Genomic DNA, 22,382 nt, shown 5'->3' with positions numbered 1-22,382 from the left:
AATAATAATAATTTTTTTAAACGATAAAAAATTTAATTATAAAGAAGGGAGACAAACGATTTAAATAACATGAAAAAGTAATAAGGATAATTATTTGCATGAAAACAACGTCATTTGGGGAAAATTTTTTCGTCGTGAGGGGGGTTGATGGGGGTGGGTAGGGGGTGGAGGCGGGGTTTGGGGGGCAAAATATGATTCAACCGAAAAAACAAATATTTTGTCAGTTAAAAATTTTCCCCCGTACGTTTCACACGTTTTTTTTTTTATCAACGACAAATTTTTTTTTTTATCGCGTGTAAAATGTAAATAATAATAATAATAATAAAATTCGTTGGGAAATTTCCAAAAAAAAAAAAAAATGTTTTCGTAGTAGTTAATGTAAATATTTATTTATTTGCGTGGAAAAATTTTGGGAACCGGAAACAAAAAAAATTATTTATTTAATTATTTTTAATTAAAATAATATATAAAATTGTGATTTTATTATAAAAACAATGAAATCTTTTTTAAGAGGGAAAACTCTACGATTTGCTACGATTCAGGTAAATTTTTTTTTTTTTTTTTTCGAAATTAAAAAAAAATTTTAAATCGTGAGAATTTTTTTTTTTTCCAATATAGAAATTACCATTATCCGGTGTTAAAGAAGATGAAAATGGTACTCTCGTCGGTACCGGTGTTGTTTTTGATTTAATACACGAAATGCAAGATAAATTAGGATTTTTTTATAACATTACCGTACCTGAAAATAATAATATCGGTAACGAAAGCGAAGGAATTATCGGAATGCTTGCAAAAAAGGTAAAAAAAAAAAAAAAAATTTTAACTCGACAGGTACCTATTTGATAACCCAAGACATTTTTTTCTTAGGAAATTGATATGGCTGTTGCTTTTTTACCAATTATGCACGCTCTTCAATCTTCTATAACATATTCGAAACCTCTGACGGAATTCGAATGGGTTTTGCTTATGTCAAGACCAACAGCATCAGCAAATAAATCCGGTTTGTTGGCACCGTTCAAAGGAGAAGTAAAACATTTTTTTTTATAATAAATTTTCCGTTCAAAAACAAAAGCATAATAATAATGATAAATTTTCGTTTTGATTAGGTTTGGATATTAATTCTTATCTCTCTGATAATTGCCGGACCTACAATGTATTACATAACGTACCTGACGAAGAAATTTTCCAATCGTTTGTTAACGACCAGAAATCAATATACTTTAAATTCGTGCGCTTGGTTTGTTTACGGTGCTCTCATGAAACAAGGTTCTACGTTAAATCCTGAATACGGTACTACTACCCTATTATTTAATTAAACCCAATCTTTTTCCCATCTGAATAAAACGCGCATACCTATACTTTAAGTCGAGAGTCAAGATTGAAAAATTGATTTTTAAATTAAAAAAAAAAAAAAATTCTGCTTTTTAATATTAAATTGCATGTTGAATTCAATTTAAAAAAATTTAATTTTTGAACTTGAAAATATAATAATAATAACATCGCGATTATACAATTTTCCTTTTTTTTTTAAGGCGATATTAATATTGAAAAAAATATAAATATATATATAATGCATCAAAGAAAATTTTTTATTACATTGTTACATATAAATGTCATTGACCTATATATATATCTGATAAGAAAAAGCGATCGAGGTTATTTACTAACACTGGCATTGACTTGGAATTACCGTTAACTTGACCACATTTTGTCCTAATTTTTCTACGTTTTTGTAACCGAAAAAAAAAAATATTTTTTTTTCGTTTTTAGATGCACCAAGATTATTTTTTGCAACATGGTGGATATTTATAACGATATTAACATCATTTTACACGGCTAATTTAACTGCTTTTCTAACTCTTTCTCATTTTAAATTAACCATCGAAACTACAAAAGATATTTACGATCATAAACGTGAATGGATGATTGATAAAGGAGGATTCGAAGAAGCATTATTAAACGTATTATTTATTAATAAATATTTTATTTAATTTTATGTAAATTTTAAATAAATCAAAAATTAATTTTTCAGATAGAAAATAGTTTTGATTATCTCAAAGAAAGTTTTCCTCAATATGGCAGACTGACTACAGATTCACTTCCTGTACGTTTAGAAAATATATTAAAAGGTATGATGTGAGTAAATAAAATTTTTTTGTAATTTCAATTTAAAAATAAATAAATAAATTTTCTTTTTGTAGGAAAGATATACGTGACTGAAAAAAGAAAAGCGGATAAAATATTATTATTAAATTATTTAAATAAAACAAGAGAATTCCTACCTGAAAATCAAAGATGTGCCTACGTTTCAACCCCAAAATCAATTTTATTTAAATCAATGGGATTCGGTTATCAAAAAAATAGTAAAATTAAAAGTGTTTTAGATCCTTTGTAAGCATCATCTCCGTATAATAATAAATTTTGTATTTAATTTTTTTTTATTATTATTATCATCATCACATAATGTTTTTCAGGATAAATGAATTTATTAATGGCGGAATAATAGATCATTTACTTCAAGCTAATTTACCATTGAGTAAAATTTGCCCTTTGGAAATCGGTGGTAGAGAAAGAAAATTATTAAATTCTGATTTATTGACAACTTATATAGCTATTTTTATAGGTTTCGGTACTGCTATAATTGCATTTTGTGGTGAAGTTGGTTACAGGTATTTATTTTATTCAATTATAAATAACTTTTTTTTTTTTTTTTTGTAAGTATCTCCCTTAGATAAATGAATGCATTTTAACGTTTCAGGTATTATAAGAAATATTATGGTTCAAAACCTAATAATGAAGGTTTAAATCAAAATAAAAATTTATTTAATAATAAAATAAGAGATGTGCTATTTGAAAATGATAAAACGGCTGTACTTAATGAAAATAATTTCTATTATGAATATTATAAAGAATTAATACCGTTTAATTATCAAAGAAATGGTAATTTTGTTATTGGAGGTGATAATTTTGGTTTTATGGTACCTGAGAAAAAACCACAAAGAATTTTATATCAATTTATTCACTGACCTTTTTTTTTTTTTTTTTTTAAATTATTAAAATAAAAAGTTTTATTTCACAAAATAAGTAACACTGTATTCAATTATTTATTAATAAATAAACATTTAAATAATAATACAAATCAATAATTAAAAATTATTGCTATTAGTTCTTGTAAATAACGTACAACACACTAATTTCCCGCCAATTGATAAATCATAGAGTAATACGATTTTTAAAAGTTTTGAAAATGATGCCAACTATTTCATTGAAGAAAAAAAAAAAAAAAATGCAAAAACCACCGTGTGCGTACGGTTTAAAATGTTATAGAAAAAATCCGAAACATTTTGAAAGTTATTCACATCCAAATATTAATAATATCACAAATACTCGCGATGTAAGTTATTCTTATTAATTATATTTTTATCATTAACAATTTTAAATAAATTACACACCTTATTTTTATCATGACAGGTGAAATTAGATGAATTTGCTCCTGATGTTAAAAAGGCAAAAATTGAAAATTCTCATTTGTTTTCTAAAAAAATTATAACTAATTCTAAAAAATTTAAAAGTTTAAAAGAAAATACTAGTAATTATAATAATGTCAATGTAAGTTTTCAATTTTGTTTTTTTTTTTTTTTTTTTAAAAGTTAACTGCTAATAAATGTAAATATATGTATTTTGTAAATAGGAAATACATAAAGTTATCGAGACATTAAATCAAAATTCAGAATTTCAAAGTGATTCAAAATGTGAGGGGACTAATAAGAACTCTCATGAAAATTCAAAAACAAATACTAAAAGTAAATATATTATTTTAATTAGAATTGTTACCATTATATAAGTTGCATACTTATACGATCGTTTATTACAGACGATGATAAAAAGTCATCTTGGATATTTGTTAAAAAACCTAAAAAGATCGAAGAATGTGAAATGAAAAATGCTAATTTTGATTTAAAAGAAAAATCAGTTGAGGAAATTATCAAAACATTGTTTTTAGTCGACATGCCAACTTGTTTCTATTCATTTTATGATTTTTGTAAATCTATCGACTGTAGTAATCCATTAAATGTTTTTAAACCTTTTGGGTTGCAGTTGGTTGGTCCATTTGATGTTTTAAATGGTAAATAGTTTTTGAATGAGAAAAATTTTTTGTTAAATATTTTAAATTATTTTTTTTTTATTTTTAACAGGCAACACTGAATTATTTACAGAAGAAAATTTTAATTTGTGTCATTGGAGATTTTACTACGACCCTCCCGAATTTCAAACGATTTTACTTACAAAATCTGGACATCACATAGGATATTGGAGAGATGATCCTAAATGTTTACCAGTTTTTCTTGCTAGTAATAATGAGGATGATTGTGTGTTTAAAATAGAAAATGAAAATTTATTCGGAACAGTTTTGTAAGTAAGAATTTTATTTTTTACTTTGATATTTATTTAGAAACCACAGGATAATAATGTAAAGAAAAATCAGTTATTATTTAGAAAAGCAATGCCAAATTTGCAATCCTTTTGAAAAAGTGAAAATATCAAAACTTCAGTCATCACTTAGCGATTGGGCTAAAAAACATGAATTTTCCATAGAGAAAAAAAATAGTAAAAAGGTATCTGAAAGGCAGAAAAAAATTGTCGCTCAAACTTTTCATAAATTGGGTATTGTCGTACCATATGATAAAAAATCTGAATTGGGATATCGTCCATTGTTAGAAACTTATGGTAACAATTGCAATGACAATTTAATTTTTTTTCTTTTCTTTTTTTTTTTTTTTCATTCATGTTTCATGTGACTTTTATTTTCTGTTAAAGCTAATTTAAAAAAAATATGTCACCTTATTGTAAATGCAAATGATGATTCTGAAAAAGAAGGTCTTTGGGAAAATTTACAGCCATTAATAAATGCTGCCAACATAGCCAATGATGAATGCGATTTTGGAAATGGGTAAATAAAAATATTAATTTTTACTAAATAATCGATAATCTGTAATATTGAACCATAATTTTTTTTAAATTTTAGTTTAGAACTTGGAATAAATTTGTTTTGCATTGGTTCTTCTGAATTTCATAAAACAATACAGTATCTATTAACTACAGCTTATTCGTTACTAAACAGAAGCGAATTTGGAACAATAATCGAAGCTCATCTTAAAAACCAAAATCGCAAAAATAATCACATGTTAAAATTATTCGATGAATAATTGGCGTAAATTAAATTTTTTCAAACCGTTTTTATAATTTGGGAATTTAAAAGAAAATCAAATAATCAAGTGTATATTTTTTTAGTCTTGCCCTTTTTTCTTGTGTAAAAAATTTCCAATTAAAAAAATGAACGATTAAGTTTTTTTTTAAGTTACTGTATTATATGTATTTATTAAAATTTTTAATTACAATTCAACTTTAGAAAATGTTATATCAGAACTTTTATTGGAGGATCCATTTTGCAAAATGTGTCTTTTAACTGCTTCATTTAAAATCACTTGAATATTTTTACAGCCCTCCATAGCAGTATTTAAAACTTTCTCTAAATGATCCAAGTGAAATCTCTGTGACATTTCCATTAAAGCAATCTAAAATGATTTGTCAATGTGTTGTATTCTTGAATAATAATAATCTTTTGTAAAATTTATAAAAAATTTATACCTTTTTTGCTAATGGTAATGTTGCTATTGTAAGAGTAGGTCCACCACATGATTCTTCTAAATATGTGACATCAACTAATGGAATATTTTCATTAGCCAAACTAGCTGTACAAGATGTGACATATTCTTTTAATGGTATTCCAGCATCAATTAATGCAAGAGTTGATACATTAACAGCTGCACTAAAACTTCCACCATCGCTTTGCAAAACCTGAAATTTACATTAGCTTTAAAAAAATTTTACAATATGCAAGGTACCTAAATTAATTATTTACAAACCTCTACAAAAATATCTATTTGACTTTTTGGATAGAGTTCAGTTTTAATTGCAGCACTTAATGCCTGACATAAATGCATAGATTTTTCTTGACTTTTTTTATCTCCTCTAGGCCTTTTTTTCCGTTCTTCTGTACTAAAAACGGCACTCGAATATTGACAGTTAATCACTGCAGCATCCAAAAGAGGTTTTGTACGTCCTCGAACCTGATTAACGAAATACAATTAATGATAAAATTAAAACATTTTTGTTTATATTTTTTCCACTAAAACTTGGCAAAAGTTAGTAAGACTCTTTAACCTGATGTGGTCCATAAACTGCAGCTAATACTTTTGTATTTCCCATTTCAATGTAGGCACTACCATCGGGCTGACTAAAAACGCCTAGTTTACAACGAATTTGCCTTAATTCACTTGCTCTTCTTCCATCTAACCTTAAATTTTGATCGGATATTAATTTATTCATTTTACTGAAGGTTATGTATCAAGTAATAGACGCCATATTTGTTTTATTTGTGTGATCGGCGCGCTTTATCTTTTTGGCGCGTTACCTAAGTAACGTTTTTTTAATCAAACTTATTTATTATATTAAAAAAAATTTTTTTTTTTTTTTTTTTATTAAGGTAGATTTAACACGTAAAGTAATTTTAAAAGATTTGACAGAAGGTTTTAAAATAAGAAAAATAAGTACGAACAATTTTAATAATAAAACTTGTTTATTTTTAAAAAAATAATTTTTAAACCTTGTGCATTTTAAAAACATTTTTTAATGGCGTGTAATTTTGTTTTATCTGTGTTACAAAATTAGTTGCCTAAAATATTTAACGTTAGTCAATATCATTCGTTTTAAAAATGGGTCCTTATAGTGAGAATAATTCAATTTCTAATGAGACGCCTAATAATGAACTTTTGACAATGATTCCTGAACAAGTAATAACTGAAACTCCATCGCCATCCACTCTTAGTGCAACTACTACACCTTCACCAACACTTCAAGAAATTATTCCAATTGTGGAAGATGCTTTAGATCCTGTGGATGAACAAAATGATAATAATTTTATAATTAATTCGTATTATCCTGGTCCTGGAAATATAATGCCATATGATCATTCACTTCCTGATTTCATTGTAGGGAAAAAAAAAGTATTGATATAAAATTACAATTGGTATTGGTTTTATATATTTTCTTTTAATTTCATAAGAGACAAATCACCAATGAACCAAATCTGGAAAATCTTCAATCATTAAGGTTAAGAATAATTTCTACATGCATTAGTTTGCATAGAATGTCAGCATACCTTCCCAATTTAAAAGAACTAGATTTAGAAGGAAGCATTTTAAATTCTTTAAGGTGAGTATCTTAAATAAAACCTTTTTTAAAATTTAATCGTTTCATCTTATTCTAAATTATTCAGGGATATCGGTTGTAATTTTAAAAACCTTAAAGTTCTTAAAGTTGGGCATTGTCAACTGGAATCTTTGGATGGAACCTTTGGTTTATCACTTTAAGGATTATATGCTCAAAAAAATTTAATTATGATGTTAGCCCTTGTTCGAATTTGCCCCATATAAAACACATTGATCTATCTGGGTAAACATTTATTATTATTTATTAACTTCACCATTTTGATTATAAATTTTAATCAAATAGTAAATGATGTAGGAATCGCATCCGTAACATAAGCTACGCTGGATTTTTGTCAGTGTGTAGTAAACTTAAAAGCATAACTTTTACTGGAAATCCAGCTACAGAACTTCCAGACTATCGAAATCACATCAGAAAAATTCTTCCTCAGCTTGAATTACTTGATGGTGTACCTTTTTCTGCAGATGGTAATTTTATCTTTTTTAAATTTTTACTCACTATTATAATGCACTAATCATTTTTAAAATTTTCAGAAGCTGCTGATAATAACAAAAATTCTCCAGACCATGAAAATTATCACAACGAATCAGAAATTCAAAATATTTTGTTTAGCAGTTTGAATGATAACAACGTTGATGAAGATTCTGCAAACTCAAATGGTTCTGATAAAAAAAATACAGAAAATGAAAATCAGTTAAATTCTGACAATAAAGAAATGATTTCTGGACTTAATGATGGAAAAACAACAATTAATAATTCGAAAAACCTTTTTTTGGAGAACAATATCGGTAAGTAAAACTTTAATTTAATTTAAATGTCAGAGTTTAAATTTAATTTTTTTTGTTTTCTGTAAGTTAATTTTATTTTATGGGTAATAAAAAATACTTTAAAATGATTAAAAAGAAAATTTAAAACTAAACCTATTCATTTATGTCAGTAAAATTTTTTTTTTAGTGCAAGACAATATTGACAAATCGAATTCGACCATTAGTGTAAATGTTTTAACATCTGGATCACCAGTACGTGGAAATTTAATTGCTGCTTTAAGAAATAGAAGCAAAGCTTTAAACAACCAGGAAAAGATAAAATCAAAATCGACAACATTTATTTTTTAAACTTTTAAAAAGACCCATTACAAATGATTTGAAAATATAAGTTCTTGAAAAAAATTTTAAATCTTTCTCGATAAGAAAGTGATATTTTGTGATTTTTTAAAACGATTTTATGTTGCTATATTTTAATAATATTTTTTTTTTTCATTCGAACTTAAATTACAAGCTGATTTGCAATCTTAACGGCATCCATTATGAAATAAGTTAGATTTATTTTCTTATGAATATAATTTATTATAGAAAAAATTGAAATTTATTAATTTTTGTGCTTTTTAGTAATATAAAATAAATTCTTGAAATATCTACCAATAAAAAATTTATTTAATCAATTTGAGATAATTTTTTTTTTTTTTTGGTTTAATAAAAAAATGTATTCTTATAGAATTATTTTAAATTAGTGTAAAACGATTTGCACTCGTTTTATTTACATTATAATTATTTTTAATTTCACTTTAATATTCAAACTTTAAAATATTATTAATGTAAATAATTTCGCTTCAAATTTTATTTATTTTCGAGTTATTTGAAGGAATATAAAAACACATATTAGGGAAATTGGGCCCCGATAAAAATATTAATTCGTCTGCTTGGCTTAATATTTAATTTTAAACAATGTTACTTTTTTCAAGTAAGTTTTAATTTTTTTAAAGTTTATTTATTTTTCACTATCAAACAAAATTAAAATAAGTTGTAGAAAAATTAATTTTGCTTATTATTAGTTTTTTAAAATTTACAATGAATTTTTTTCCTTTCAGGATCATCTTTTCTCTCCGAAGTTTTTACAACGTCAACCAGGTTTTACAGTAAAGAAATAAAAACCTTAAAAAACGTTGATATTACTTCTCTAAAGAGAGGTACCGGAGGGAGATCTAGTTTTAATGGAAATGTCGTTACAATATTTGGAGCTACAGGTTTTTTGGGGCGTTACATTTGTAATCAGTTGGGAAAAAGAGGAGCTCAAATAATAATCCCTTACAGATGTGATCCAGATGATCAAAGTTTAAAAAACCTCAAACTTATGGGAGATTTGGGTCAAATTTTGTTTCAGCCGTTCGATTTAAAAGATCCCGTTTCAATTCGTAAAGCAGTTAAATATTCGAATGTTGTAATTAATTTAATCGGGAGAATATATGAAACTAAAAATTTCTCTTATCACCAAGTACATGTTATGGGTGCAGCAGAAATAGCTAAAGCTTGTAGAGAACACAATGTTGAACGACTTATTCATTTTTCTACTCTTAATGTAAATAAAGATCCTAATCAATATGTTTTTAAAAAAATAAATTTTAATCCAAGTAAACTTCAAGGAGAGATAGCAGTAATGGAAGAATTTCCAGATGCCACCATTTTTAGACCATCTTGCGTTTATGGAAAAGAAGATGATTTTTTGAGGTATGTTTTTTTTAGATCTTTTATATTTATTGTTAAATAATTTATTTCATTATTTTTTTTTTTTTTTTTTTTATTTTATTTTAGGCCTCTTTTTACATTGAGGAGACAAACCTTTCAACGCATACCCTTGTATGCAAAAGGTAAAAAAACAATCAAATGCCCCGTTTTTGCTCCCGATATTTCACGAGCTGTTGTGCTTGCAATTGATAATTATGATATGAGAGGAAAAATTATACAAGCAGTGGGGTAAGTGTTTTTTTAATTTAAAACATATTTATGGAAATCCATTAACTATAATTTTCTTACAGACCTGAAAGGTATTATCTGCACGACTTGGTTACATACTGTGGTCAAATACTTCAGTTGAATGGTAACGGACCGGTAGTGTCAGAGTTGAGATATAATTTGCCCTTTTTTTCTAAGTTAAAATTTAATGAAATAATGCAATCACTTTACCCAGATCCTCCTGCAGGGCTTTGTATGGAAAGATTTGAATTGGTAAATATTTGAATTGTTTACTTTTTGAATTTCCATCAAAAAAAAAATAAATTTTTCTATTTCCCTAAAAAACTTATTAGAAATAATTAATAATAATAATAATAGAAATTTCACAGAACCTTTTTTTTAGTTATTTTTTTTTTTTGAACTTTAAAAACTATTTAATTGAAAATATAGAAATTAAATAATTTATTTAAAAAAAATTACTACAGAGTTGCAATAATGGAATTTATGCAATTTTAGGAATCCGAAACAGATGAAGTGGATAAAAAGTTACCAACTATAGCTGATTTAGGAGTTTCACTTTCTAATTTTGAAGATAAAGCCCCATCTCTTCTATTAGATAATTATGCTGGGAGAAAGAAAATTGATCAATTGGTAAATAATATGGCTTCTGTTGACAGTTTAGGACCGAAAGCTTTAGCAAAGTTTGATTGGTAATGGAATTTGATTGATTGATTACTTGAAGGAGTGAAGTTATGATGAAAATTTACAAAGCTATTTAGGTAATATTTATTATTATTGTAAATTTTAAAATAAATACATTAAAAGTTTTGTTAATATTAATATGATTATCGTTAATTTTAAACCTATTTATTATCATACTTTAAACATTAATAAAAAAAAAAAATTGTAAATTTAGCCTAAAAGTTTACAAAATTTAAATTTTAATTAAGGAAATATTGTACAGAGTATGTGGTTATTAAATAATTATATTAATTAATTTTCATAAAATTGTGAATATATCATAATGTTTAACAACACCATTCTGTTTTTTTTTTTTACACAGGAATTTTATTGGAGAAATGTGTTTTCATTTTAAAACAAAATTATTTAATATTTGCAAAAGTGTTTAATTTAAGTATATATATAACAATTAATTGTAAAACAACTCATGAGGATTTAAGGAAAATACAATGAAAAATAAATTTTAGGTATTAAAAATAAATTTTTTGTCATTCATTACTTTACAACAACATTGAAGGGAATTTTGTGTCATTAAAGTTGGCATTACGGTTCGCTTAACAAGTTGCAAAGCCACAACCAGATTTTTACAAATTTGTAAAAATAATTAATTTAATGAATTTAAAATTTTGTGATTATTAATATGGAATTAAATCCATTAAACAAGCCAAAACGTAAAAGAACTGTTAACAAAGCAGGTAGGCTTGATTTGAGATGTAAAATATATTTACAATTCAAATTTCCTAATTATAGTTTTAAGTATTCAATTCTCGAGATTCTGGAATATTTCAAAAAAAAATGGCTGCTCCATCGTATATTTTGACTATTATTCATATATTCTATGTTTTTTTTGAAATTTTACCTATTGTTTTAATTAAGGTATGATTAATAGCGGTCGAAATTATTTTTATCCGATTAACGGCTATAATATAATATATATAGATAAAACGTTTTCTGACTTAAAGTGTTTCCGCATTCAAGCCATTACCAGAATGGCCTGATTGTAGAATGCTTCATTTTTGGCGTTTATTCATACATACATATCAGGTTTTATATAAAAACTCATAATATTTTTGTTTATGTTTTGAAAATGTTATGTATTGCTTCCATAATTGTTTTTTTTTTCTCTTTATAAATAAAAAAAAATATTATACTGGAGGAAACTTAAGATATACTGAGTATACTAATATATAATATATAGATACTTAAAAATATTGAAAGAGTTATTAAGGATATTAAACTACAATGCACTATTTTACAAAATTTTTAATTTTTTATACTTTATTTTCTACTTAATATACGTAATATAATGTACAGGAAACAAAAATGTCCTATTTAATATTAATTTTTGTAAAATAACGATTTTATTTATGTCTTCAACGACTTTTAAAATTATTGCAATTATATTACTTACGATTTTAACTTAAATTTACTTCCAAGGTAAAATTACTAACTAGTTCTAATGTGCGATTTTTAATTATTGTAAACATAAACGTCCCTTTGTACCTAAAATTAAATTAAATATATTTTCTAATTTCAGAATGGACAAAAGAAAAAAGAAAAAGATTAAGAATAGCTGGCAAAGAATACATAAATGCCAAAGGTGAGGTTGTCCCCGAAAAGCAACCCGGTCCAGATTGTAAATGCAGGAGAAGATGTTATGAAAAAGTTTCAAAAGCTGTTCGAATGAAACTATTTAAAGGATATTATGCTTTGCAAAGCCATGATGAACAAAATGCATATTTATTCGGTTTAATAAGAAAAGTACCTATTGCAAGGAAAAGAGCTGAAGGGAGTACAAGACGAACTTGTACATTTAATTATTATATTAGAGTTGGTGGACAAGAAACCCAGGTTATACATTTGTAAATTAAGAAAAATTTTTAATTAATTAATGATGCTTTATACTAATTCAAACATTTTATCATTACAGGTATGTGTAAAAGCACTGGCTAACATTCACGGTGTTGGAAAATCAAAAATTCACATTCTCTGCGAAAAACTCGGTCAGAGTGTTTTATTTCCCAGGGACGAAAGAGGCAGACATAGTAAAATGCCGAAAAAAGTTTCCGATGAAACGGTAGAATTAGTCAAAAATCATATTTATAGCATACTGCACACAGATAAAGTAAGTATACATTTTGTACCTTTTTTTTTTTTTTACCTTTTTTGTAATTTTGATTTGTGTTGAGGTTAAATTTTGATAATTTTTTAGGCTAGAGATTTTTTAAAGGATGAAAAAGCGAATAATGGTCCAGATGTTAACATAACTCAAATGCATAAAGATTTTTTAGATTTGTACGATCCAGAGTATCAGGAAGAACTAACTACTCACGAACAGCAATCATTTCAACAATCTAATTTCGAAGTCCACGATAATGAATTCAGGTATGAATAACAACATGATGAGCAAACGATTAGGTTTAATATTTTTTAATCGTGCATTCATTTGACATTTTTCTAACAATTAAATAAAAAATTTTTTCAGGCAACACTTGGGATTTAATGATAATAATCCTTTGGCAAACCCTGACATTCCGATACTTCCTCCAACGACGAAGAAAAAAAGAAAATTGATGAAAGATGGTAGACCAGAGCCTTTAATACGTCAATGGTATTATAGTAAAATATTTCACGATTTATATACAACAAAAGAAGCAATAGCATTAAGGAAAAAAATTATAGGATGGAAATGTTCGGGTAAATTTATACATCATAAAATTTTTTTCTTTTTTTTTGTTTTTCTGTCCATTCGGTTTAATTTGTTTTTTTTTTTTTTTTTTTTTTTTTTTTGCAGAAGACTTTGCCATTCAAAAAAGAGCTCGAAAGCAAAGGCAACCCAAAAAATTGGGTGCGGAAAATCAGCAAGGACGACAAACGAATCAACAACAGTTACAAAGACTGACTAAATCCACGAATACGGGAAATCCAAATCAATCCATCACGATAGCAACATCACCGGCTTTACAGACAAACAAAATAGTTCACGAAGTTCAAATACAAAACATACCGATAAAGAAAAAACCGGTTCAGGTATTTCAAGCTACTCAAGGTCAAGATATGTATAGCATATACCCGATGACGATACTCCAGGATTTGGCACAAATAGATACCACTCAAGCCGTTAACCTGACACACGCTCAACCTATTCAACAAGCTCAAATTCGTACAATAGCTCCTACACACTTTCAAGCCACCGTGGCTCAACCCCTGTGTTCGACAAACGGAATGACCATTTCGACGGGAAATCTTCAAGCACTTGGAGTTAACATAACACTTCCACAAAATGGCAATCATTACACGACGAGTCACGGAGTCATGAGTTACAAATTTGAATAATCTAATACGGTACGGATATTTCCGCGAAATATGGCCGCGCCGTCCGCGAAGCAATATTTCTCATAAACGAAAACGTCACAAACGTGTCCTGGGAAAATCTTGGAAAATTTTTCAAGTGGTCCAACGTTTTTTTACAAAACCCTGGAATCCATTTTTAAAAAGTGTCATTAATTGGAAAGTGTCTTTTCACCGAAAAGAAAAATTATCATTATTACAATTTTTTATTTATTTTAATAAAAGGAAAAATGTAATAATAATAATAATAAAAAAAGGGAATCAGTTACCAAAAATTTATATTTTTTGTTTTTACAAATGAAATTAATTTTTTATCGATTGATTTAGCATATGATAAATAATTTGGAAATAAGATAGAAACGATTTTAAATAAATTAAATCTCTTTTAAACTTATTAAAAATTAATAATAATAATAATTTATTATTTATTTATTTATTTTATACAAAATGAAATCGTTTTGTTTCAAAGAGATTGATTTAATTATTATTATTTTTTTTTTATTTAAAAAAAAATTATTATTTATTTATAAATTTTTACCTATTTAATAAAAATTTATACATATGCTACTATTTTATTTATTTATTTAAACAATTTAAAATTGTTTTTTTTAATTATATAAATAAATAAATGAGTTTTTTTTTTTTTTTCCTGTAATACTTTCATTGAGGAAATCATTTTAAAAAAAAAAATTATTTTTAAGTGAAATTTTTAATTAAAATATATAATCCGGGAAATTATTTATGTATATATTGTAAATATATTGTATAAAATTTAGGAGGTTTTTTTTTTTTTTTTTTTTTTTTTTTTTAACTTTTAAATAATAAAATTATTTTTTTATATATTTTAATTTCTTATGTAATTGTTTATGTGAATTTTTTTCCCACCCTTCCCACCTCCCCACCCCCCTTAAAATGGGAAAAAATTGTTTATGTGGGAGGGGGGGGGTTTTAAAAAAAAAAAAAAAAAATTTTCCATATAAAAAACAAATCGCAGCACGGGGACATTATTTATTATTATTATTATTTTTTTTTTTTCGACAGATCAGCAAATATTAATAAAAACAGGCTAATTAATAAATGAATTAAAATTAAAAAAAAATTGCTTAACATGTTAGAAATTATTTTATTTTATTCTTATTAATTAATAAATTTATTAAAAATTTTTTTTTTTTTTAAGTGAAAAAATTTTTCGCGGTAAATTTCGTCGGTGACGTTTCTTCAAGTTCTTCACGACAGGTAAGGAAAAAAAATTTTTTTTAAATTTAATTTTTATTAGTTTTTATTTTTTAAAAAAAATAACCGTTACTTAGAAAATATTTTTTAATTGATTGATTGATTGATTTTAATCTAACAAAAGTAACATTTTAAAATTTTCCCTTTTTTCTCTTTTTAATTACAAACTAAAAAAAAATTTAAAGATGGCGGCTTTTTTCTTTTCTTCATTTTCTCTCTTAAAATTTTAAATGTCAAATTAATTTATTTGTTACAAGATGATTCGCATTTAAAAAAAAAAGGTAAAAAATTAATTTCTTTTTTTCATTTTAAATTTAAAATTTTCCGGTTTTAAAAAAAAAAAGAAAAGGAAGAGAAAAGAAAAAAAAAAGAAAATTTAACCGTTATGGATATTTTTAATTGACTTGTTTTTATTTTATGACATTTTTTTTTTTTATATCAAATTTCATCATGATTTCTAATCCCATAAAAAAAAATCATCATCATCATTTATTTATTAATATTATTAATAATTTAAATAATTGATTTTCACTTTTTACATAAAAAAAAATTTTTTTTAAAAGAAAACTTTTTGACTCCCACTCATTGTTTTCTTATTTTTTGGATTATTTTCTAATTTTAATTTTTCTTACTTTTAATTAATATTTTAACAGGTATGATAAAAAATTATAATAATCAATGAAAAAATTTTCTGTTGTGTTTATAATTTCAAGGTTTTCTTTTCAGACAAAGAATTTAAAAAAAAAAAAAAATTGTATTGAAATTATAAATGGCATTGACTTGAAAAACTTTGGTAAGTGAGGAAGGAAGGAAGGACATGATCATTTTTATAACAATATTATTATTATTTATTATTTATGTGAAATATTTAACTTACAAACAAACAAACAAACAGACAAACAAACAATTACAAAATGGATATTTAGTTTTTTTTTTAAATAAAAAAAATTATTATTATTAATAATAATAAAAAAATAATTTTTAAATGGCATTAACCAATTGAAAGTGGACAAGTTAATGTATTTCCTTTTTTTAGGTGAGTTCTTAGGTTCAAAAAATCAGGATTTTCAGGTTTTTTTACAATATTTAATTGTATTTCTTTCTTTTTCTTACTTTTTCTTACTTTTTTATTAAAAAGTTGTTTGGTTCAGTGATGAATTTTTTCATCATCATCATCATCATCATAATCATTTTGAAGTTTAAATCAATATAGAAAGTTTGTGAAGAAACAAATTCTTTTTTGTTTTAAATATTAATAACATAAAAGTAATAAATATTTTTGTTTTTTAAATAATATACAAATATTTGTTAATAAAAGAAAAAATTTGCTGTGATATGTGTTTAAATTTATGTATATAAATTAATTAAAAGAAACAAGTGTTTATTTAGTTTTATGTTTAGCTTATACGGATTTTTGTGTATATAAAACCGTTTTTTGCCTAACGAACGTTTTTGTGACGTTTTTTTAAAATGACGACGTTAGGCGTTAGGTAAATAATAATTATTTTTTTTTTATTATAAATGAAATCGATATTTTTTATAATAAATGTTTTTAAATAAATAAAGGAAAAAAAGAAAATGAATTTAAAAGTTTATAAAAAGTATAGGTTATAAAGTTTTTTGTATTGTATTGTATTATGTTATTATAAATACTATGATGTAAAATGAAGAAAAGGAAGATGATAACAGTATAATAATGTTTTTGATAAGAATTTCGTCATGAACAAACGGTTATATTACGATTGAAATGCGTCGAAATTTAAAGGGTTCATTAAAATTTTTTATGTTAACCATCCTCACTGTAGCAACTACAGTTTTAATATTCAGGTTAATCCGACAACCCATTTACAGAACACCATATAAAAATGAAAATGAATATAACACTCCTGATAATGATAAGGTAATGAAAAAATTGTCTCTTTTTGTTTATGCATCATGAAATTATTGTTTTTTATATGTTTTCTTTTAGTTGCAAGAACTTGATGCTATAAAAAAAATTGATTGGCATAATTATGAACAAATCAAACAAGAATCTCATAGGATAGGAGTCGGAGAACAGGGAAAACCAGCTTTTCTTCCAGATAAAGAAAAAGTACAGAAAGAAGCACTTTATGCTGTTAATGGATTTAATGCATTATTAAGTGATAAAATATATCTCAATAGGTAATCATATATTCTCTTCTTTGTAGTTGTGATTGAAAAAGTTCTTGTCGATTAATATTTTTTATTAAATGTTTTTTTAGGAGTTTGCCAGATATAAGACATCCGGGATGTAAAGAAAAAAAATATAGGAAAAATTTAAATACAGTTAGTGTTGTAGTGCCATTTCATAATGAACACTGGAGCACATTGTTAAGAACAGTTTATAGTGTATTAAATAGATCTCCATCACATTTGCTCAAAGAAATTATATTAGTAGATGATTATAGTTCTAAACGTGAGTATGATGCAAACTTTTTTTTTTTTTAAAGACGATTTATCAATCGTTTTAACATTCGAAATAAGTTAATAAAAATATGGTGGGAATCCTTATTTAATAAAACATAATTGAAATTTTTGATTTAATGTAAAAAGTAAAATGTTTTTGTTTTGAAATGCTAGTTTTTTTTTTTTTTTGAATTATTCATTGCTGCCTAATCCTTTGTGTTCCTTTCTTTTGTGCGTCTTCTTTTGTCTTTTATTGTTTAGCCTTTGCCTAAGTTGCCATGAAAGTAATAATAATTTTTTTTATTTGTTTTTTTTTTTTTTTTTTTCAGCATTTTTGAAAAAGAAATTAGATATTTATGTAGATAGGCATTTGCCTAAAGTGAAAATTATTCGCTTGCCAGAGAGAATGGGGCTGATAAGGGCAAGATTAGCAGGTGCGAAAAAAGCCAAAGCTCAAGTTTTACTTTTTCTCGATTCACACACTGAAGCTAATGTAAATTGGTTGCCTCCATTACTTGGTAAATTTTTTAAACACAAATATCAATATTTTCATCGAATCAATATTTTAACTTTCTCTTATAATTTTTAGAGCCAATAGCAGAAAATTATAAAACTTGTGTATGTCCTTTTATTGATGTTATCGCTCATGACACTTTCGAATATAGAGCTCAAGATGAAGGTAGGAGGGGTGCTTTCGATTGGGAATTCTTTTACAAAAGATTACCATTATTACCAGAAGACTTGAAACATCCCACAGAACCTTTTCAGTAAGTATTTTCCACTTAATCATACTTAATTAATTTAAAATTACTGTTTAATTTAAAATATATTTTTGCAGGAGTCCAGTTATGGCTGGTGGTTTGTTTGCCATTAGTGCAAAATTTTTTTGGGAATTGGGCGGTTACGATGAAGGTTTAGCAATATGGGGTGGAGAACAATATGAATTATCATTTAAAATTTGGCAATGCGGTGGAAAAATGGTCGATGCTCCCTGTTCGAGAGTTGGTCATATTTATCGAAAATTTGCACCGTTTCCCAATCCCGGTATAGGAGATTTTGTTGGAAAAGTAAGAAAGGAAAATTTTTTTTTTTTTTTTGAAAAATTTTATTTAATTTGAGTTTTTTTTGTTTTTAAAACAATTAACCGTTTTAGAATTACAGGAGAGTTGCTGAAGTATGGATGGATGAATATGCCGAGTATTTGTATAAGAGGAGGCCGCATTATCGAAATATCGATCCGGGAGATTTAACCGTACAAAAAGCCGTACGGGAAAGGTTAAATTGCAAACCTTTCAAATGGTTTATTGAAAATATTGCATTTGATTTGCCTTTAAAATATCCACCCATCGAACCTCCTGATTTAGCTGAAGGAGAGGTAAAATATTTTATTATTATTATTTTTTCTTTAGTCAAATTAATTTAATTAAGTAACTTTTTTTTCTGTGATAATAGATAAGAAGCATAGCGGATCCTGGTTTATGCGTCGATACTGAAAGAAAAGAACCTGAAGATACATTCGGACTTAAACCGTGTGAAAAAAATTTCAAATCTAAAAATACTCGTACCGAACAATATTTTATACTTACCTGGCACGAAGATATTCGTCCCAAGGGTCGTAACGTTTGTTGGGATGTATCAAGCATTGATAATAAAGCAAGCGTGAATTTATATAAATGCCACGGAATGAAAGGAAATCAATATTGGCATTACGATTCCGTATGGATTTATTATAATTTATTTATTTAATATAAAAACAAATTAAAAATATTTTAAAATAAATATATAATTATTTATTTCAGAATGAAAATTGGCTAGTCCACGGAACAAAAAATAGATGTTTGACGGCAAATGTCGAATCACAAACATTATACGTAACAAAATGTGATAAAAATATTGAAAATCAAAAATGGAAAATTGAAAAAATAAATAATAGATAATAGATTCAAAGGAAGCCATGAGACAAAAAAGGATTTTTTTATAATATAACAAAGTACAGTTTGTATTAATAGATTTAAATAAATTTATCTATTAATAATAATTCATTTAATGTGATTTTTTTTTTTTTTTTTATTACTACTAACAAATAATTTCAAATAGAAATTTTTTATTTTTTATCGGTGATCATTTTTATCCCCTTTAAAATAATTTTAATAATTTTAACCACCGTTTAAAATACGTTACAAATATTATGTACATAATTTGTATACAGGAAATGAAAAAAAAAAAAAAAACGGTTATTTTTTTCACAAGAAATAAATTTAATTAAAAATTTTTTAATAAAACGTTAAATATTTATTTATTTATTCATTCATTATTTTACAAAATTATTACAATGTGGAAATTTTTGTTTGTTTGTTTGTTTGTTTATTTTTTTAAACTAATAATTTTTTTTTTCTTGAATTAAAAGATATTCAAGAAGCCAAAAAACCTCCATCTACAGGCAACATGACGCCATTACACATGGAAGAATTATCGCTTAGTAAAAATAAAACAGCGTTAACAACTTCTTCGAATTCTGCAAAACGACCCAAAGGTATCTTTTAACATTCTTGACTTTTTTCAGGTTCGGACCATCCTAAACGTCCCATTTCCGTCATCACGACGGTTGGATTAACACAATTCACTCTTATTTTATGGGGTCCTAATTCTAATGCCATTACTTTTGTTATCGCATCCAATGCTCCTTTTGTACCACAATATAATAAATGATTTTTTAGTGCTACCTGTGTTGATAAAACAGTTCATTTTTAGGTAGAAAAAGTACAAATGATATTGAAATAATTCTTACCATTGATGCCTGTGAAGATATATTTACTATACTGCCATTTATTGAATTATTAATCATTTTTTTTGCTATGATTTGACTAACGTTAATCACGGCTTTAACGTTTGTGTTAAAAATTCTGGAAAAAAAGGGTTTTGGTTAATGGAAATCATTTCGTTTTAAAAACTAATAATTTTTATGGTAGCTTTTGATTAGTTATCTTACTTATCAAATTCTTCAGGTTTTGCTTCAAGAAAAGGGCCCAGGATAGCAATACCTGCATTATTAACCAAACAGTGAATGGGGGGCAGGTTTTCTAGTGCATCTTTAGTTGCATTCCAATCGCTTAAATCTACACAAATGCTCGTGATATTTTTTTCATCCGAAGTTAATAAATCGAGATTTTTTTTAGTTTTCGACAATGCGTAAACGTTGGCTTTTAATTTTGCCAATTTCACGGCCACATCTTTACCGATACCTGAAAAAAAATTAAATATATTTTCATCATAACTTTTTTATACCGTTTTGAATTTATTACATAAGTAATATTAATTACCTTGACCGGCGCCAGTAACTAATACGTTTTTATTTGCAAAAAAAGATTCCATGTTTAAGAATATCTAAAATTATCGACTGAAACATTTTTTCCAGTGGAAATTAGAAAAAAGGAAAAAAAATTTCGGTTACAATTAATTTCAAAAAATAAAAATAAAAAAATTCATCGAATTAAATAAATTATATGAGAATCGTTACCATAAATAAATAATTACTCTTATTTACCTAATATATAGTTGAAATAAAAATAAATTACACTTATTTATTTGTTTATGCAGAATTTAAATTGTTATAATGTTTTCGTAGCAAATTTTTAGTAATCTTCATAACTGAATAATTATCCTGTTCCACCATGTTCTTATCAGTTGATTGATTAGCGCGCTATCTTTTAGTAATTTTACAAACTAAAAAAACATGTAAAAACGTATAATTTAACGGTACACACGCACGCGCATGCGCGCGAAAAAAAATTAAATTAGTTCTCAATTTTACCGTTAGTGTCGTCGTCGTTTTAACTGATTTATGATGTTTTGTTTATTACCGTTAATTAATTATTTTTTCAAAAAAATTTTTTTTTTTAAATTTAATATCAAATAAGTGAATAATAAGGTTTAAAAATGAACAAAAGATATTATTAGAGAGAAAACAGTAGAGGAGGAGGAAAAAAAGAAAACAATTCAAAAATAAAATAAAAAGTTTCCGGAAGAAGTTAAAGAACAAAAAAAGAAAGAAAATTGGATTAATTGTATTTAATTAAATTAAAATTTTTTTTATTTTCAAATAAAATTCGTTAATTTTAAAAATAAAAAGAAAAGAAATTTATATTATTATTATTATTATTATTATACGTATTTATGTATTGTTTGGCTAAAAAAAAAAAAAATTTTTTTTTGAAACGTTGGATTTCAAATTGAAAAAATAAGGTAATTTTAATTTTTTTAATAAGATTATTAATAATAACGTTTAATAACTTGGCGAAATTCTTTTTTTTTTTTCTATAAGGAAATAAAATTTACATAATTTAAATTTAAATTTAAATTTTTTATTTCGATGGAACCATAAAGAAATGAAAAAATGATTCATATATTGTTTTAATACCCGGATTAGAAATTCCAGTTTTTAATTACGTCACATTTGTGAAGACATCATCAATACGTACGTACCTGTTTTTTTTTTTTTTACAGTTATACGAAAACTAGGTACGAGACGAGTTGGTTTTTTTTCAGCATGATTATTATTTTTTTATTTTTTTCTATAACGTTCGTTACGTTACGTGGAGGTAAGAATAATAA

General features: G+C 25.3%; 8 protein-coding genes across 8 annotated transcripts; 6 read left to right on the top strand and 2 right to left on the bottom strand.

The window, feature by feature from the left end:
* Nucleotides 1–876: 876 nt before the first annotated feature.
* On the top strand, nucleotides 877–3,026 carry Phum_PHUM055380 (glutamate receptor U1 precursor, putative; the record flags this gene model as incomplete). The annotated part of the gene is made up of 7 exons (XM_002423345.1): nucleotides 877–1,026; nucleotides 1,107–1,290; nucleotides 1,771–1,914; nucleotides 2,037–2,129; nucleotides 2,202–2,391; nucleotides 2,475–2,658; nucleotides 2,769–3,026. The coding sequence occupies 7 exons, from the start codon at nucleotides 877–879 to the stop codon at nucleotides 3,024–3,026; spliced, it is 1,203 nt and encodes a 400-aa protein (XP_002423390.1).
* Nucleotides 3,027–3,286: 260 nt separating this feature from the next.
* Nucleotides 3,287–5,207, top strand: Phum_PHUM055370 (uncharacterized protein; the record flags this gene model as incomplete). Its single annotated transcript, XM_002423344.1, has 7 exons — nucleotides 3,287–3,394; nucleotides 3,472–3,609; nucleotides 3,692–3,803; nucleotides 3,875–4,126; nucleotides 4,197–4,413; nucleotides 4,487–4,728; nucleotides 5,032–5,207. 7 exons carry the CDS (start codon nucleotides 3,287–3,289, stop codon nucleotides 5,205–5,207), a joined length of 1,245 nt encoding a protein of 414 aa, XP_002423389.1.
* Nucleotides 5,208–5,393: 186 nt separating this feature from the next.
* On the bottom strand, nucleotides 5,394–6,390 carry Phum_PHUM055360 (Exosome complex exonuclease RRP41, putative; the record flags this gene model as incomplete). The annotated part of the gene is made up of 4 exons (XM_002423343.1): nucleotides 5,394–5,576; nucleotides 5,650–5,859; nucleotides 5,928–6,131; nucleotides 6,226–6,390. The coding sequence occupies 4 exons, from the start codon at nucleotides 6,388–6,390 to the stop codon at nucleotides 5,394–5,396; spliced, it is 762 nt and encodes a 253-aa protein (XP_002423388.1).
* Nucleotides 6,391–6,776: 386 nt separating this feature from the next.
* Nucleotides 6,777–8,405, top strand: Phum_PHUM055350 (uncharacterized protein; the record flags this gene model as incomplete). The annotated part of the gene is made up of 6 exons (XM_002423342.1): nucleotides 6,777–7,052; nucleotides 7,127–7,275; nucleotides 7,381–7,515; nucleotides 7,588–7,757; nucleotides 7,824–8,078; nucleotides 8,245–8,405. 6 exons carry the CDS (start codon nucleotides 6,777–6,779, stop codon nucleotides 8,403–8,405), a joined length of 1,146 nt encoding a protein of 381 aa, XP_002423387.1.
* A 609-nt stretch (nucleotides 8,406–9,014) lies between these two features.
* Nucleotides 9,015–10,733, top strand: Phum_PHUM055340 (NADH-ubiquinone oxidoreductase 40 kDa subunit, putative; the record flags this gene model as incomplete). The annotated part of the gene is made up of 5 exons (XM_002423341.1): nucleotides 9,015–9,030; nucleotides 9,158–9,794; nucleotides 9,879–10,040; nucleotides 10,103–10,292; nucleotides 10,536–10,733. The coding sequence occupies 5 exons, from the start codon at nucleotides 9,015–9,017 to the stop codon at nucleotides 10,731–10,733; spliced, it is 1,203 nt and encodes a 400-aa protein (XP_002423386.1).
* A 667-nt stretch (nucleotides 10,734–11,400) lies between these two features.
* On the top strand, nucleotides 11,401–14,096 carry Phum_PHUM055330 (uncharacterized protein; the record flags this gene model as incomplete). The annotated part of the gene is made up of 8 exons (XM_002423340.1): nucleotides 11,401–11,455; nucleotides 11,518–11,569; nucleotides 11,723–11,781; nucleotides 12,298–12,611; nucleotides 12,691–12,885; nucleotides 12,973–13,145; nucleotides 13,246–13,457; nucleotides 13,555–14,096. 8 exons carry the CDS (start codon nucleotides 11,401–11,403, stop codon nucleotides 14,094–14,096), a joined length of 1,602 nt encoding a protein of 533 aa, XP_002423385.1.
* A 3,031-nt stretch (nucleotides 14,097–17,127) lies between these two features.
* On the top strand, nucleotides 17,128–19,708 carry Phum_PHUM055320 (UDP-GalNAc:polypeptide N-acetylgalactosaminyltransferase, putative; the record flags this gene model as incomplete). Its single annotated transcript, XM_002423339.1, has 9 exons — nucleotides 17,128–17,244; nucleotides 17,314–17,507; nucleotides 17,591–17,781; nucleotides 18,101–18,289; nucleotides 18,361–18,538; nucleotides 18,610–18,838; nucleotides 18,925–19,146; nucleotides 19,224–19,487; nucleotides 19,571–19,708. The coding sequence occupies 9 exons, from the start codon at nucleotides 17,128–17,130 to the stop codon at nucleotides 19,706–19,708; spliced, it is 1,722 nt and encodes a 573-aa protein (XP_002423384.1).
* A 603-nt stretch (nucleotides 19,709–20,311) lies between these two features.
* Nucleotides 20,312–21,143, bottom strand: Phum_PHUM055310 (L-xylulose reductase, putative; the record flags this gene model as incomplete). The annotated part of the gene is made up of 4 exons (XM_002423338.1): nucleotides 20,312–20,494; nucleotides 20,560–20,674; nucleotides 20,761–21,013; nucleotides 21,092–21,143. The coding sequence occupies 4 exons, from the start codon at nucleotides 21,141–21,143 to the stop codon at nucleotides 20,312–20,314; spliced, it is 603 nt and encodes a 200-aa protein (XP_002423383.1).
* Between the last annotated feature and the right edge of the window lie 1,239 nt (nucleotides 21,144–22,382).

The sequence above is a fragment of the Pediculus humanus genome, genomic scaffold (genome assembly GCF_000006295.1).
Source record: "Pediculus humanus corporis 1103172107403 genomic scaffold, whole genome shotgun sequence".
Taxonomy (NCBI): Eukaryota; Metazoa; Arthropoda; class Insecta; order Psocodea; family Pediculidae; genus Pediculus; species Pediculus humanus.
The sequence above is the reverse complement of the archived record's forward strand: the minus strand, read 5'-3'. Positions and strand labels throughout refer to the sequence as shown.